At 32.5% G+C, this 17,960-nt stretch overlaps 1 protein-coding gene across 1 annotated transcript; it reads right to left on the bottom strand.

Annotated features, from left to right (window-relative positions):
- Positions 1 to 8,375: 8,375 nt before the first annotated feature.
- Positions 8,376 to 17,960, bottom strand: LOC130939936 (protein NETWORKED 2A-like). Its single transcript, XM_057868000.1, has 5 exons — positions 17,854 to 17,960; positions 16,370 to 16,490; positions 13,321 to 13,337; positions 10,219 to 11,929; positions 8,376 to 9,431 (listed from the first exon to the last, which is right to left on the bottom strand). The coding sequence occupies exons 1-5, from the start codon at positions 17,958 to 17,960 to the stop codon at positions 8,376 to 8,378; spliced, it is 3,012 nt and encodes a 1,003-aa protein (XP_057723983.1).

The raw sequence follows: 17,960 nt of genomic DNA, 5'->3' as shown, positions 1-17,960 counted from the left end.
GATGAGTTTTTGAGGCCATCCACGCGTGCGCATGGAGTGCGCGTACGCGTGGCCCTGTTTTCATCCCAAAGTTGATTTTTGAGTTTTAAAAGCCAAATCTCATACTTCTAAGCCTCCGATCTCACCATTTATGTCTTAAATCATTATGATATGCCTAGCTATTAGAAAAGGAGCTAGTGAATGAAGTAACTTGCGAGTGAAGCAAGGGAAAAATGAATGATCAATGAGGATCAAAGATGATTATGTGAGATGCAGAGGATGGTGGTGGAAGTGCTTGTTATGCCATGGGCCGAAAGGCTGTAATTGTTAATGAAACGGCTGGTTATGGACTTAATCGTGAGCCGGGTGGCTGGTTATGGATTTAACCATGAGCCGGAATGGCTGTGTATGATATGAATATTGGCTGGTTCTGGACTGAACCGTGAGCCGGATGGCTGATATGGATGTTGATCCATGGATGAGAATTAATGCATGTATATGCTTAATTATTGATAATTGTGATTTGCACTTTCACTATCTGAGATACGAGTTTCCCTAGGTAGTAGCAGTGGCTAGCCACCACGTGCTCCAGGTTGAGACTTGATACTCTGTTGACCCTATGTCGTAAGTGTGGCCGGGCACTGTGAAAGACCCGGATGAGCTCGCCCCCGTAAATATTCACCAGTGAGGGTGATGGATATAGATCATGATTATGATCAAGTTTATAACGAGTATAACTCGAGTTGGGGATGCGTGACAGAGGGACAGTCCAATGGTTAGCGACCAGGACTTGTCGGGTTGGCTCTATAACCGATAAGATGATATCATCAGCCACTAGGGACAGGCATTCATCATATGCATACTATGTGAATTGTTTGAGATTGCCTATTTGACTGCATATTACTTGCTAATTGTCTAAATGCCTTAATTGCTCCTATTTGTATATTCTTTGTTTGATATAACTGTGTTTGCTACATTATACTCCTGCTGGTGGTTGGGAGGTTTGAAGGAATTGGAAAGGGAAGTATTAGTTAGACTGAAGAATCTTTAGTCAGATGCCCTTATATGGTTTAGCTTGTTTATAAGCTTTGATATTATCTGGAGGAAGTACTAGGATTGCCTTCGGCCTTCCTCTATTATTATGTATTATATATGTGGAAGCTGTTACCATGCTGGGGACCTCTGGTTCTCACCCATGCGGATTTTGTGGTTTTCAGATGCAGGACGTACGGTTTCCCGCTGAGGCATGCTGGAGACTTCTAGATTTGCGAAGATTCCTTGTTCTTGGGGACCTTGTTTTAGTTTATATGTTTTGCTCAGATACTTTTATCTCCATTAAATAATACAAACTGTGATGACTCCTCTTATATATGGGAGATTTTGGAGAATAGGTTTTATGTATTTGTGTCCCTTTGGGTTTCCTTTGGGGTTTTCCTTATTTTATCATATGTATATATTGCTACGCTCGGACCGGTTATCTTCGTAGCCGGATTTTGAGTCTTGATATTCCTGTTTTTGACACTCCTTTGTATATATATAATCTCGCGTTGGTTTATCCTTGTTCGTTACGTTATCGATCGGAGTGTTGCGCTTTCGAGTTGCGATTTTTGTTTACCCCTTTTTCTATAAAGGCTCCTAGTTATAATCAATCATTCATACTACTATACGTACTAAGTTTTTATTTTAGAGGTCGTAATACCTTGCCATCTCTGAATTATGACTTAAGCATAAGACTCTGTATGGTAGGGTGTTACAGTTAGGGTATGAGAAAAAAACACACACTAAGATATTCTCGATCAAACGAAGCAACAGCCTCGCCTTTGCAATACTTTATTTCTGTTTCAGCCTTTTTCATTTATTATACTCAGTACTGACTTGAGCGTCAGAGTCTTTTTTGCAGGTTCCATGCCGAGGTCAATGGTTCCGAGAAGAACACTTCCGAGTTGCTGACTTGCCATAGTCCGAGCTATACCTCGGGAGCATATTCCGCATGGAACAAAATCTATCAAAAAAGTAACTATCACTCATATTTATATCAATCACGTATTAAGGGTATATTAAAATTAAGAGTTATGCTACGTGAACACTAAAATTAGTCATCAAAGTTAGTCATCAGTATAAAATATATGCTGTAATATAAATAAACATTGAAAATAAATTAAACCACACATGTATTTATACAAAAATACGTTGGTGGCTGATTTTGGTGTACAAATAATATAGCATTTTTATAAAATTAATAACCAAAATCAGTCATCAATATAAAATACACATTAAAATATAAAATATATATTAAAAATAAATTTTATATTTATATACAAATATTTGATAACCAATTTTTGATATACACATAATATTATTGTATTTATATAACCACAGAATGTTTTATATTATTATTTATATATGATAATCAATTTTTTTAAGATACTTCATCTGTTAAAAAGAAATTTTATGATTTTTCTTTCTGTATTGTATAAAAAATTACATTTGTATAATAAAATTATTGAGACTCATCATCTATCTTTTAATGTTTTGACCGACATTCTGGCTTGTCGTTCTATTTGTTCTGCTAGTTTTATTAAGGGCCAACAAATCCGTATTCCAATGGATGGTGGTAGTTCTGACAATTTAATCCATTTGCGGTTTGTGGCTATCTTGGCTTTACCTATCTATCATGGTCCTCCATTCAAAGTTGATGTTGGTAGTGGTGACTTGTTGCAATGCGAACGTGTTGTGAAGGATGTCCCAGAGATAGTACATGGTCGTCATATCCTATGTATCTCAGCTTTTCTCTTACCTATTGCTTCAGAGGAGTTAGTCTTGGGTGATAGTTGGTTGAAAACTCTAGATACACACTTGGTTAACTATAGAGAGAAATTTATCACTTTTATGATGGGGCCAAATTGGTGACTCTCCAAGGAATGAAGACACTTAGTATGGTTAAAGCTCAATTCCATCATCTTAAGCGGTCCTATTCAGTACATGGTATTGCTGAAATTTATACTCTTCAGTTACAAGATGCAGGTCTTGATAATGCGGCTTCTCCCTTGGAACTACCCTCCGATATGGAGCCTAAATTGGTGCAGCTCTTTGTCTCTTTTTCAGGACGTGTTCTGACCTCCCTATGATTTGCCCCTCCTCGGTACCATGATCATCATATCGAGTTGCTTCCAAATTCCACCCTAGCGAAAGTTCATCCATATCGTTATCCCCATAGTCAATAATTTGAGATTGAAAAGCTTTTGAATGAGATGCTCTTCGTGGGCATTATCTGACCTAGTTACAGTAGCCCGTTCTCGTCATCGGTTCTGTTGGTAAAGAAAAAGAATGGCTCATGCTGTTTTTGCATTGATTATCGTGCTCTTAACACAACAGCGATTAAGGACTCTTTTTCCATGCCAACGACTCTTAACACAACATATAAGTTCTGGTACATGCTCCTTCATAGGCTCAAACTCAAGGACCACCTGATCCTTAGGTGAATCAGGGTGTTGATGAGGTATAAGTCCGTCATAGAACGGGTGAAACGAAGTATCAAGATGAAGCCAATGCAACAGAAACTCATAAGGCATATCGGGGTTAAAGAGCAGAGTGTTGATCTGATGACGGAAAGAGTGGTTGCGCAGAACGTACATACGGGTCCTAATCTCTACAGCTACTATATAAAACTATGCTATACAGGATCCTCATATATGTAGAGAGGATCCATCTCATAGAACAGGATGCCCATCTCCATCTGATGGAGAAGTATGGAAGGGCTAAGAACTAGGGAGGTTCTTAGTAGGGTATGGCGTAGTTAGTTAAGTCAGGATTATCACAGTTCAATTAATTCACAGTTAAATATACAAGAGTCACAGAGAAATAGCCAATCGCAATAATTCAAAATACCATTAAGGAATGCACAAACACAAGAAGACAATCACAAACAATTTCACATTATCTAGTAAAATGCAAATGCGCAGCAAGGATGATGCATGTCTAGTCCTATCGCAGGTAATGAGCTCATTTGTCGGTTTCGACCTGCACCTGATGCAATCCAACTCGCAAGTCGGATAAGGCATTTCAACGACATAACCTCTACAAGTTTCTACTTTTTGCAAGCGCTGATTCTCCAGCTGAAGTATGTGACCCCTTTTTTTAGAAGTCATTCCATATTTACGGGCGTCCCCACAAAATCATTCACATACAAAGTCCACGGCTTGTTAACATTTATCCTTTGACACCATAACCATACTATCGTCACCCTCTTGTGTCCTTCTCATAATCACACATGTCGATCTATCTTCTCTTTTTCTTCCATCTTTTACTTATTTATCTTTAATAGTTCAAACTATTTTCACACTAATCTCTCATCATCCACTAAGTATTTTATAAAAGAAAAATCATAAGATTCTTAAGTTAGCTTTGTGACTCTAAATTTTTTAAAAGGGGTATTCTTTTTTTTATTATTATATTCTATCTTACCATTAACAATATCAATAATGATAATATCTTTACTAAATAATATTTTTAATAAATTAATAACAATAATAATAATTTTCAGTAATACAAATAAAATAATTTAAGTAATAAATAGTATTTATAACTTCTTTAAAAATTTAACTCTTTTAAACTTTACTTCTAAATTTTTACTAATTATGTTTTAATCTCAAACTTTTAATTATTTTATTTTTAATCCAACATTTTTAGAAAATTTTTAGTTAGCTCTTTGTTTATTAATATTTACAAAAGTACCTATGAATTTTTATAAAAATACACATTCATTCCCAAACACTTACTTTTTACTCAAAATACCTCTAAGCTTATTTATTTATAAAACCAACCTCAATTTTCATCAAAAACACAATTTTATTCTCAAATTAATAATATTATAATCAGTGGCGGAACTTGAAATAAAATTTTGGGGGGGCCACATAGAAGATAATTGTCAAAATGCTTTTGATATGGACTCCATTTGAGATAAGCTCGTCTAATCTCATTTCTCTGATTTTGGTGATATTGCCAAATTTAAAGTTGTTTTTCAGGGTCTCGTTCCAAAAAATTAAGGTCAAACTTATTAGATGTAACTTTTTGAACTTTTAAAAGTTGTATCTCACTTTTTTCGCGATTCATTAAAGTAGAAAAACTATCTACATGTGTTGATATTGTAAAAATTATTTGTTCTCCTTCTTAAATATTAGTCTTCCTCTTAAAAAATGCATCAATTCTTTAATTTTTCATTATTATTTTATAATAAAATTTGAATATATATCCTGTAGAATATGTAAAGAAGAAGTTAGAAGAACAAATATTAAAATTTATAATATTTATTGAATTTTTTTATCAATTTATACAAATACAATAATATTAATACTTATTGAATATTCAATTATTTTTTATCATATAAAAAAATAAATTAAATAAATAGTAAAATATAAAATAATATTAAATTAAATAAATAAAAATATCTAATTTTTTATATTTAAATTTAAAGGTAGAAAGAGTGTTGCTTATTAAATTTATTGGGTACTTTAAGTCATAGTAAAGTATTTAAACCAATTGAATTATTTTTTATCTTTTGAAAAAGTACTACTAATTTTTGTATAAAAAGTTTGGGGGGCCGTGGCCCCCCCTTGTCTGAACTAAGCTCCACCACTAATTATAATGGTAACAAATACAGTTCTTTAAACCCAAAAATATCTTTTTATAATCAATTCGAAAATATATGTATAACTTTAAATCTGTTTTCAAACTTTACAGTTACCGATTCTTTATAACTTTTAATTTAATCCCTCGGCTCTCTAATTACACAAAATTTTACTTGATTTCCAAAATAATCTTACTCCTGAATTCATCAGAATAATTCAGTTCTTGGCTGCACTTAAACCAAACGAACCTCAAACTTATTAGAAATATCAATATATCACAAGAATTCAACATAAATTCAATCAAATCCAATCAACAATCAATCACAATATCAATTCACTTATCCAAGATAAATTTAACCGGTGAAAAATTATCAAAATTCTACTTCTGTATGAAATCAAGATAACGAAAGTTCTAGAAAAATTTTTTGACCGAATAACCGAAAAAAAAATATCATAAATCAACTATACTTCTTAATATATCAATCAACCGAATCATGCAAATTTAAAAAAAATTCTTCTATCAATTTCTTCTAAATAAAAGTAACATCAACGTATAAAAAAAATATAAATATTTTAATTAAATTAGATTTTTTATTAAAATTACGAATCACAAAAGTTCGAAGCTGAAAACTTATGAGAGGTTACGGTTCTTTCAAGGAACACTCTCGGTCTCTCTTTTTTTTTTTTCAAGTTCAGTTTGGTGATGAATGAAGAGAAAATGTAGATGATTAGTGATGATTCATGCTTAAGTGTCACTAGTTAATAAATGAAAGAGGCATGTGTCATGATTATATATATGTATATATGCATATAATAAGCCACATTTTCGTTTCTTTCTTTTGTTCTCTTAATGGTTTTGGCCAAAGTAAATGGAACTAAGGTAATAATGATAATGATTAATGGTAATTTACTGGTTAGGTGTCAAGTTCTGAAATTGCTGAATCAGTAGTTTAAGTTATAAATATTTTAAATGAATAATTATAAAAATTGAATATATTAAAACATAAATAATATATATAAAATTAAATATATATAAATTACTAATATAAATGATCTTAATAATTTAAGGATAAAAAATATTTGAAAATTTTTTAATAATTTTAAATTTATCAATAAATACCAATAATTACTTATATCGATAAATATCAAATTTAATAATAATAATAATAATAATAATAATAATAATAATAATATTTAGATTTTATTATAATTATAGCATGTAAAATAAATTAATAATATAATAATAAAATTATATAATCATTTATTTTATTTTAAAATTCGAAATTGATTCATCGAAATAAAACTAATAATTGAGAATAATATTTTTCAAAAAATACTGTGTTGGGATATAAAAATTCGGATTGTTACACGATTGGTAAATTAAGGTGTTGTAATAAAAGTTAGTTTAATATTATCGAGGGTTTGACCTTCATTAAAGGATGTTGTAAAAATATATTAAAAAATTAATTCAATTTTACTGATGACTTAGCCGTGGTAAAAATAAATAAATATGTCTCTTTTTACAAAATTTGTAATTATTGATGTCCTAGACATTGATAAAATGATTTCATTTTCTTTCAGTTCTATTTTATAGGTTTATGATATATATTTTTAGACACTGGTCATAATAATGAATTTTTAAAATAAATAATATCAAAAATTAATTATTCAAAAGATGCTAACAATAAATAAATTCCAAAAGATGCTAACAATAAATAAATAAACTTCTAAAAGATTAAAAAATACGAGAAAAGAAACTTTTTTTTATGTGAAGTAAATTTTTTTTATTTTTTTTATTATGAATGACTATATTTTTTTAAAAAATATTTATTTAAACATTAACACAAAAATTTAGATAAAATAAATAAGTCATTTGTTAAATACTAAAGTTTTTTTTTACTTACAAAAGATATAATATTTATTAGTTATTTTTGTTGCATTTTAAAATTATTCAAAAATTGTTTTATCGATAATATTTTTTAAGAATTTTTATCAGCAGTTAAATCTTTCAAATACTAAAATAGTAATCAATCCTTATTCAAAATTAAACAAATAGTAAATGTACAACCTTATTGATATTAAATTATTGAGTCGAATAATAGCAGCAAAAACAGCAGCATACAAGTCCTCCACATGACCCAAATATGTGCAAACTAACTACAAACAAATCAAAATTCATTTAGAACCAAACTCAAAATGTAAAAAATAAGGGTAGTAAAATTGATGGAGAAAACATTACTAACCGAAAAAAAATAAAGCCATAAAATCGAAGAGAAGCTCACAAGGAACACAATGGTACTAATACAATGGCACCTGATAGAATTTTGCTCATAATTCCGAGGAGGAAGAAAACCTAGAGAGAAGGGGAGGATAGAGTGAGAGACTGTAAATTTAGAATAGGGAGAAAGCGGGAGGCGCTTCCACTTTAATTTTCGCCCTCATTTTTACCGAAATGCTCATTAATGACTTGAAGAAAATGAAGCCTTTCCTGTATGTAAAGCCCTTTTTGAGCGAGCAAAGTTCCATGAATAAACTATTTGATATCACGAGAAGACATTGTATTTCCTACTCTTTATAAACAAGAATAATTTCATATAATAGGAATTGAGACAAGTTTGATAATATTTCAAAAACATGAATAATTCATGATCTATTAATTTTTATCATCTTAACTAACCTCATATATTATTATTGCGTATATTTAATTAAAAACAAGTTTAGAAGCTATTCATATCCTAGTTATTTTTACAATACCATTCTAGAATGAAATCATTGTTGCTGTGTATGTATTGGAGATCCAGCCTCATCTTCCATGTCACTCTTATGCACGGTGGGATTTACACATGAAAATAGCGATTGCTTTTGCTTATGCTTCTTCAACTTGGCTCCAAACAACAAAGACTTCAATGGTACCCGAGGTCGCCCCGAATCATTTTTGGAGCTTCCATGGCTACTGCTTTTCTTATTGGGGGCAATAACAAGGTCAAGCTCATCAAGTGTTTTCTCAACATCATTCTTCATCCCACTCACAAGGCTTAGACCTGCTTGAAGCTCACTTGCAACAGTGTTGTTCTGTTGTTTCAAGTTCATAATCTCACCTTGAAACTTAGCAGCCTGATAAGGACTTATTGTTAGCTCTCCCTCCTTCTCTTCTTCTCCATTATTGTTGCTTGCTCTAATTATTTCATCATGCAAGTGGCACAAGGAAGAGTTCCTATCCTGCATCTCAACCTGCAACACCGTGTTGTGTTCGAGCCACAGCGATAACTCCGTTCTTATCTCCCGCAGGTGTTTGAATATCGGCTTAAGTTGTGACTGTAAATGCGTTCTTTTAGAAGAATGTCCTTCCGAGGACGATCTTGTATGACTTTCTTGTATGTGGCAGAGGTCGGCTTTTAAGTCCTGGATTGAATTCTGGTACTTTTGAATCTGGTTAATAGAAGTGCCAAATCGGAGCCAGAATTCAAGACTCTTCTCTAGAATGTCATCCATGTCAGACCGGAATTTCTTCTCTATGCTTGATAGCCCTTCCTGCCTTCCCTCATTCATTTTCAGATGTGACGAATCATCTGAAGAAGGACTTTTGATTGGATTCGCATCTGAAGTAATTAATGGCGAATTCTTTTCAAGGACCGTCGGCAAGTTAGCTTCTTCAGCTTCGGCTTCTCGAAGAAGAGCTTCGTTCGGTGTGTATTTGTACTCTGTTGCCATGGTGAATGGACTTACATCAGAATTATCACCAGCTGAATTTGGACTGTTAAGCTTGTGATGTAAATAGATTATCTCTTGGTCCTTGTTGGCTAATGCATTCTTCAATTCCCTTAGCTGTTAGCACCAATGAAACCATAAAATTGAAATAGTTCTATTAATATATGATTACTGGATGCATTAAGTGTCTATCAATCCATATTTTTCTTTGACACAGATCAAAAGTTGCATTTGCTCTCAAAGCAGGCAAGGAATTTTTTTTAATATAATGAAAGATAAATATTTGTTATCCAGAAATATGAGAGGAAAAAATAAACAGGTTCTTTATTTTTCTTCTGAACATATTCAATTCCTAATCAAAATTAATCACTTATTGGTCTCTAATAATTTACTGTTTGTCCTGCTTTTTAAGCTGTTAGAGATCTATAAATATTCAATTATAATAGGTGTAAATAAAAACAACTATCAAATCAACCATTTGTATAGAGTATATATTAAAATATAAAATATAAATTAAAAATAAGTTAACAACACATGTATTTAAATACATGATGATTAATTTATTAATTAATTTTTTGACCACTTCGTACTTTTAATAAACATTTAACTTTTATGTGTCTTTATAAAAATAGTTTATGAAATCTCATATATACATATATCAATCATGTTAAAAATATATCGAAATTAGCTACTAAAATTTGTTATTAGTGTACAATACACATTTAAATATAAAATACATACTAAAAATTAGTTAAACTACATCTATAGTTATATAAGTATAATAGTTGATTTTAGTATACAAATAGCATTTTTGATACATATATAGTTACCAATCCCGGAATCTACATCAAATTTATTGATACAACTATTATAGAGTAAAATAGTTATATTGAGCATTGCTTACCTGAAGTGCCAATTCAAAAATGCTATCCCGGTTTTTCTTCTCCACATCATTAAGCTTAATCTTTACATCCTTATAGTCCCTTAAAACAGAAGTATACTCCTCCAGCAGAATCTTTTCTCTATCATCTAATCCACTTATATACAATTGCCTCCAGTCAGGTTCATCTCCCTTACCATCAACACTCTGCAAATCATGTGATTCAGTTTCACCACCATCACCACCCATATTCTGAATCCTTTCCGGAGTCACATCTCCGCCATCTTCTTCTTTTAATGTCTTGACATTCTCATCGAAAATTTGGGATTCATTTCCTTCTTTACCATCAAGATCATTATTGTTCTCCTTCTTGTACAGTACCATATTTTCTTCCTCCACATCTGGCTTCATGTTATTCAGTTTTTCAGAAAGGTGTTTAATGTCATAACTAGCCTCAATGAAGTGTGCTTTGATTGTGTTGTCTTGGCTTCGGACGCTTCGGTTCAAAAGCTTTACTCTCCTCAACTCTTCCTCCACTTCTTTCAGCTTTTGGTTCGTAACTTCCGAACCTTCTATCAAAACATCCTTCTCCTCTTCCAATTTCTTTATATTTGTCTGAAGTTCATCTGTTTCTGATCTCAATCTCTGCACCAAACCTGTTTGAGACGAAACGGTGGTTTCCAATGTAACAACCTTACTGACAAGCTGATTAATCTTATCGGCCATTTCAGTCACAGTGATGACTTCACTTGAATCTTCCTCCAATTTAGTTTCCTTAACCTTCGCTTGAATCTCAGCATCATCCATGTCATTTTCTTCCTCTACTGGACTTACTGGTGTTACAATCTTGGATTCATCTTGGTTCATATATTTAGAGATGAATTGGTCTCTAAGAGACTCAAACATCTCATGAGCTTCCTTAACTCTTTCAAACTCAACTCTAGCCTCTTCGGATGATTGTGCTTGAATCTCCTGCAACTTAGCTAAAGTAACTTGACAAGACTTTAGAGCAGTGGCCGCCATTAAAGTCCGAGCTTCGTTGTCTTCGATGACGGTTCCAACACCATACTCATCTTGCAATTTGCTGACGCTTTTCTGCATTGCCGTGATCCGATCCTCGATTTCCCAATACTGTGTGTAGGCGCGCTCATACAAACTCCTAACAAACTCTTTCTCAGTCTGAAGTGTCAAAATATCTTTCTGAAGCTTGTCAATTTCACCGAGTGCTTGTTCCTTCGACAGACCGGAACCTGAAACTTTGAAATCTTTTTCGGAAGGGCTTGTAGTCCTCTTTGGCAGTGATCCTTTTCTTGAGAGCAACATGGATGGACTTCTGAAACAACCCTTCTTTGGGATATTTGGAACTTTAGGTATCAATGCTTCATTGTTATTATTATTATTAGTGCTTCTTCCATTGTTAGATTTTGGTGATAATGCATCATTTGATCCTTTCTCTTCTTCTTCTTCATCATCGTCTTCGTCTTCTTCTTCAGTCCTATAATGAACTTGATCTGGGAACACACTTGCAATAGTGCGGTTTGCGCTTTGAAGGTCCTTTGAAAGTTTATCATACCGCTCTGCTAAGGCTCTGTATGATCGGAAGCTTTCTTCTACAAAACTCACCAGCTCCGGCCGCTTCTTGTAATACATTTCTGCCCTCGTCGCAAACGAGTCCCCTTCATCTTGCAGGGTTCTGAGGGTATCAAATACCCTCTCCTCCATATCTGTGTTAAATGTTCTTAGCTTTAAATTTGATTATTCTCAGATAAACTAGATCTCTCGCGCTTACCAACACACTTTGGACTTTTAGAAATGATCAAATTGGTTAATTGATTTTATATTTGTGAAGAGATTAACATGAATCCAAATAATAACACTTGTAGCACTTTAACATTTAGCATTGAATTAATAGCAGTTGAATTAGTGATTGAAGATCACAATTTATAAATCCAGCATTTGATCATTTCGAAAGTCGATCAATAACTATTTTGTGAGCATTGAAAGTATTTGATTTGAAAAGAAAAAACGAACCCTTTGATTAAAATTTGAATAATGTTTAAAAAATTTTGAAACAACATCGCACCGGTTACTTTCTCATTAGTTTACGGAATCATAAAGCATAAAAATACTACAGCAAAAACCATTTTTGCAAACACAACATTTGCTTCGATAATGTATTGTTATGCAGTAAACGAGTATCAATGAAACTACAGAAACAACAATAACTCATATTCTAATACCATTAATACATAATAATACTCATTGCATCGTCTTTTAAGAAAATGGTGAACATTAAATATTGAAGAGGAAACATCTACATTTGAATGCAAGTAGGTTAAGCACCATATAGAAAATAGAATTTTGTGCGCACGTCCTAAAGTTTCCAGAAAATTTGAAAACTATGTTTACCTAATGAGAAACAAAACGTAACATATATGTATGTATAATTTTGTTTCTAACGAGTGATGAAGGAAACAAAAAGAAACGCACAATGATTCTTGAGAAACAACAACACGTGCACTAAATAAACGATACCTTGGAGGCTTTGATCCAGCCATTTTGACTGTTTTGTCCTTATGTGGCTAGCCCACCACCACGAATATGCATTGCTTGCTGCCCTTTGCAACATTTTTTCTTTCTGAAGGGTAGCAATCGTTTACACTTTCACTACATTGAGGTAAATAATCATTTGTCAATGGAGATTACTGAAACAAACGAAGTTACACAAACAAAATCAAAAGGGCCTACACACAATTTTTTTTTCTTTTTTTCCGGATCACATACCAAAAGATGTGATGATTTTCACTGGAAAAAAATATGGAGAAAAGAGAAATTAAATATGTATTGACGAAAATGCCCTTTAGTGTGATTACACAAGGAGAGGAGGAGGATACTTTGCCACTAGCATACGTGTAATGTGTTACCACCCTTTAAGTGCTCAAATGTTGGAGAGATGCTAATTAAGCCAGATGAGAAATTTAAAAAAGAAATTACAATTTCATAGAGGAAAATGTTGCTATGTAATAGAAAAAGACTTTATGTAGAAATTCGGTACTTAAAGTAAATTTTTACTCCCTTTTTAAAGGATACTTCTTTATCAAGGAGGACGGAGGGGCTAGATAAAATTTTAGAGAAAGTAGGAACTTGTTACCAAGTAGACACAAAAAATGAAAAATTATAGCACTTAAATCAGTTTGTCTAACAGGAACCTAACTCTTGGCCTTCTTTTTTGTGGTAGGGGGTAAGTCTTACTAAAGTTGTCACAAACTCACAATAACTTCTACAAAGTACTAACAAATTCCATAACAAATTCTAAACCAAAAATTGGACAAAATTAACTCAAATGGCTAAAGTTAATATATAATAAATAAATAATAGATCATCATAGACATATATATACATACACACACACTAAATATTGTCAACAAAAAAAAATACACACACTAAATATTAAAACTGTTAAATAAAATACATTTGCAAGAATAATTATATATCAGTTTATAAGATTTTAAAACCATTCGTTATATTTTTCCATTTTTATCAGAGTTTATAGAAATAATAGAAAATACGAAATGTATAGAAGAAATGCATGGTATTTTTACCAATGTCTCATTGTTTATCAACATGTCATTATTTTTAAATTATTTATTCAATTAGTGTTATCAAAATTGGAACGGATTGATTGGTTTAATCAGAAAATCAGTGAATTGATGGTCTAGCCAGTTCGGATAGAAACGTAGACACTAAGACAAGGGTGCCTAACTGAAACAATGCTTTTTACGTTGGAGGCACCAAATGAAAGAGCACATTACACATGGAAACACTATGCGCAAAGGTGCCTCTAACTCAAGTTACTCAACACAGCCTAAAAAAATAAACCACTTCTTTTCCCCTTCCTCTTACATTTTGACTACTAGATTATTTCAACTTCTTGAGAGTGATTAGAACTTCTTGAAAAATGAGCACCATTAAAGAAACTCTTATCAACTCTAGAAACATCCTTATAAATTGCATCCCACTAAAATTGGTAGATATGATTACTGAAACCATCTGAACCTAGTGTACTCTTTGTTGGAAGGTAAAAACTTTTCCTTCTAATTTATACAACAATCAATCGTTTTGATAAATCCATGTTCATTTCACCAGTGACTTTCCTTTCCAAATATAAAAGCTCATCTGCTGGATCCACCATTATTATTTAGTTGATGGCTAACAATCACAAAAATTGCTGGCCCCCTAGCATTGCTCTTATTGAAAGTATGTTTCAAGTATGTCTGAAGTGCATTTTGCATCGTGAATCTAACACCACTTTCATCTTCTCCAAATTATGTTTAGCCTATACCACCTTTTACATTTTCATTTTTCATAGAAAAAAAAGTAGTGTTACAATCCCCTAGTACCAACCATTAATACGAGATTTAATTTGGCCTTCAAATATTCCTCTTTAGTCCCATAAGCTTCTAGCAACGTTTTCTCAATTGATTTAACGGTTTCCAAATCTAAACTCAAAGTTTCTTTGATCGAAATAAGGGCTCGATAATTGTTAATGTTGAAAGTGTGAGGATTGCATGAAGTTAGTCGCACATTATTAAAAACAAAGAAGAGTGAGGAGTTTATAAGATGAGTAACCCATTAACTTTCCGAAATCTCTCAACTGGAGAGCTCTCCACAGTGGCCCAATTTAGAGGCAACTAGCTTTGTATGTAATTAATGCAAATGATCTAGGAAAGCATCTAATCAAGGAGAAGATTCCTCAACAGTCCACCACTGATGCATACAAGCTAGTAGGCACTGAATTCGCCGCATATTCAAGAATAGAATGCTTGAATGCCATTTTGTTTATTAAGTCTAAGAAACTATCCATGATTACTTTTTCAAGATTTCAAGAATCAAAGTACAACAATTAAAGTCTCAATTGAAGTCTATCAAAAATCATGGCTCAACTACTGCCACTGAATAGGTCATATTCTTGAAATTTGTTGATGCTATGGCCACTATAAGTCATATTCTTGCTTTGGATGATCACATATCTGCAATTTGTGATGAGCTTATTGAGGAGTATGCCATGTATATATCAAAGATTATGGACAAATCTGGAACAATTTGTTTGATTAAAGCTGAATCTCTCCTATTAGGTCACAAGGATATGCTTGAAAGTTATGGAAAACTAAACTTGGGCCATTAATTAAAGCCAATTGCACTCAAGCATTTTCATATGGCAAAGGAATTTTTGGTGCAAATTTTGGAGGTAGAAGAGGACGTTCACAACTAGAAAATGGATAAATACAGACAGATTTAGTCTTTATTACAGACGGATTTTTGGTTACCGACGGATTTTGTCCCTCTGTAAAAGCCCCGTCGGAAATTATTTACCGACGGATTTTTTTCCGTCGAAAAATTACCGACGGATTTTTACGATTTACCGACGGATTTTTCCTCTGTAAATTCTCCCTCCATTTACTGAAGGCGACAAACTTACAGACGGATTTTCCGTCTGTAATTACAGGCGGATTTTCAGACGGATTTTCCATCTGTAATTACAGGCAGATTTTCAGACGGATTTTCCGTCTGTAATTTACAGACGGATTTTCCGACGGATCTTCTGTCTGTAAATTAAACTTTGGAAAATCATGATTACAGACAGCAAATCTGTCTGTAAATCCGTCTATAAGGTAAAATAGAATTTTTTTTTTACTTTTTCTAATTACAAAATAAACTTGTTTTCATACAAAATAAATATAAATTTAATACAAATTTTTATCTAATTTATATTTGAATATTTATAATATTTCAAAACATAAACAAATTCATTGTATTATTAAACTAAAAGAAAAGTATTATAAACAAGCAAGTCAATATAATTCAAAACATAAACAAAATATATTGATCATCAACTATAATAATAAGTAACAACCATACATCAAAGTGTGTTGATACATTAACTATAATTCAAAACATAAACTCAATGTATTGTTCAACTATACTAAGTCCTACTCCACTTTTGTTGAAAGCTAGAGATTCCTCAAATATGATGCCTACATATCCTATTACAAATAGTAATGCCATGGCAAGATCCTGCAGTCATGGTCACAGACTTGTAAACATATTCCCAAATGCAAACACTTCATGCTGAAATATACACAAGTGAATTTCAACTAAGAGGACATTGATAGACCTGATTTGCGGCCACCCAAGAATGGTTAATTGCCACTGCCCCAGTTGCAGCTGCTGCAAATACCGCAACAGCTTTGAGCAAATCAGTCTTGGGCTTATAACTGTCCTCAAAATCTTGTGAGCTTGTTTCATGGAGTGAACATAGGGGATCACAGTTTCAGATTCAGTTAGTAAGTCCTGAAAACATTTATACGTGAAGTATGAGTTAAGCACTAAGCTATAAGCAGCAGATATGTAACTTTGCCACATTTACAGAGGTTTATATTTTATTTTTATTTTTAAGTGGAGTTTATATTCTACAGAGAGAGGGGGGCGAGGATTGAAGAGAGTGAAGGCGATATCTCTATGAAGGCAGTTATTTCAAGCAAATGTTCAAACTACACAAAATTAACCAACTTATAATTCATTTCATGTTCATGAGTTGAACTGAAACATCAGTCAAGTTTGAAAATGACAAAGTATAACTTGATGACTAGAGTCATTCATTACCTGAACTAAGAATCTAATCAACTACGGCCAGTTTATGTCCTTGAGTTGCATTGGCATATCAGTCAGAATGGCTCAAGCATCAGTTTAAGAAAAGTAGAGTTCTTTTTTGTTTGAAAATTTAATGTAGGAAAGCTGAGGGTATTTCCATAACACCAGATATTAACATACACAAGATTAACAAAATGTTTAGACAACACGTCTTGAAATCTCACCTTGCTAGGCATTATCCAGAAATAAATTTCAAAATGATGCAGATGGAGTTGAGAAGTATGAGAGGAACTTTTAGGTATTGAGTTGCGTAAATAAGACCTATGAGCTCGCCTATGAGTTCCTATGACCTTTTAGGAACAACTGCCTCCTCCTTTAAGTTTTCCAAGGATTCTTGAACCTTCTTCCGAACTAGATATTTAGAAGAATCAGAATCATCCAAATTTGATAGAGATGTCACAGACCCTTCCAATTAATCAGCATCAACTGCAGACTGGTGATGAAGCAGTAGCCTCAAACTGTAAATATCTCAGATTCATTAAGATTGAATATTTATGCAGCTTATTACCAACATAAATGGCAATAATATATATTTTAGTTCTCCTGTATAATTTCCCCTTAGGAATTACAAAGCACCAATATATATATAATCAAGGAAACCATCAGGCAACTACCAATTAAGAACCATAGAACTATGAAAGCGTTGTGATTATAAAGTACAAGACTCATTAGAACAAAAATGAAGTGTTAAAAAACTGAAAGAAGGACACCATCAAAACATTTCAAATTTCTAGACAAATTTCTAGACTTAAACAACTTCGTTTACCATCATATACAAATAAAATCAAGTGATGAGTAACATAATGAAAAATGAGTAGCAATTCAATTAAGTAGGGCCCTTCTGAGGCAGTGGGGTGGTACTGAAAAAAAAAATCTTTCAAGTGATTACAACACAAGCAATGAATCTTTGGCTCAACATGAACAACATAAAGCTAAAAATATACAAACCTGAAAAATGACAATAGCTGTTTAAACGCATCTTCTAGTTTAGAGATATCTTCAGCAATCAAATTATTTTCATTGAATACAATGGAATCACTAATTGTAAAGTCCAT

This window comes from Arachis stenosperma, chromosome 7 (genome assembly GCF_014773155.1).
Source record: "Arachis stenosperma cultivar V10309 chromosome 7, arast.V10309.gnm1.PFL2, whole genome shotgun sequence".
Lineage (NCBI taxonomy): Eukaryota > Viridiplantae > Streptophyta > Magnoliopsida > Fabales > Fabaceae > Arachis > Arachis stenosperma.
The sequence above is the reverse complement of the archived record's forward strand: the minus strand, read 5'-3'. Positions and strand labels throughout refer to the sequence as shown.

Excerpts from the sequence above, each read along its gene's own strand:
- LOC130939936 (XM_057868000.1), bottom strand. The coding sequence starts at position 17,960 with ATGGACTTTACAATTAGTGATTCCATTGTATTCAATGAAAATAATTTG. Across the intron at positions 16,491-17,853 it reads CAGCTATTGTCATTTTTCAG|CTCACAAGATTTTGAGGACA; the intron begins GTTTGTATATTT and ends CCATGAAACAAG. Across the intron at positions 9,432-10,218 it reads TTTTTGAATTGGCACTTCAG|CTAAGGGAATTGAAGAATGC; the intron begins GTAAGCAATGCT and ends TGGTGCTAACAG.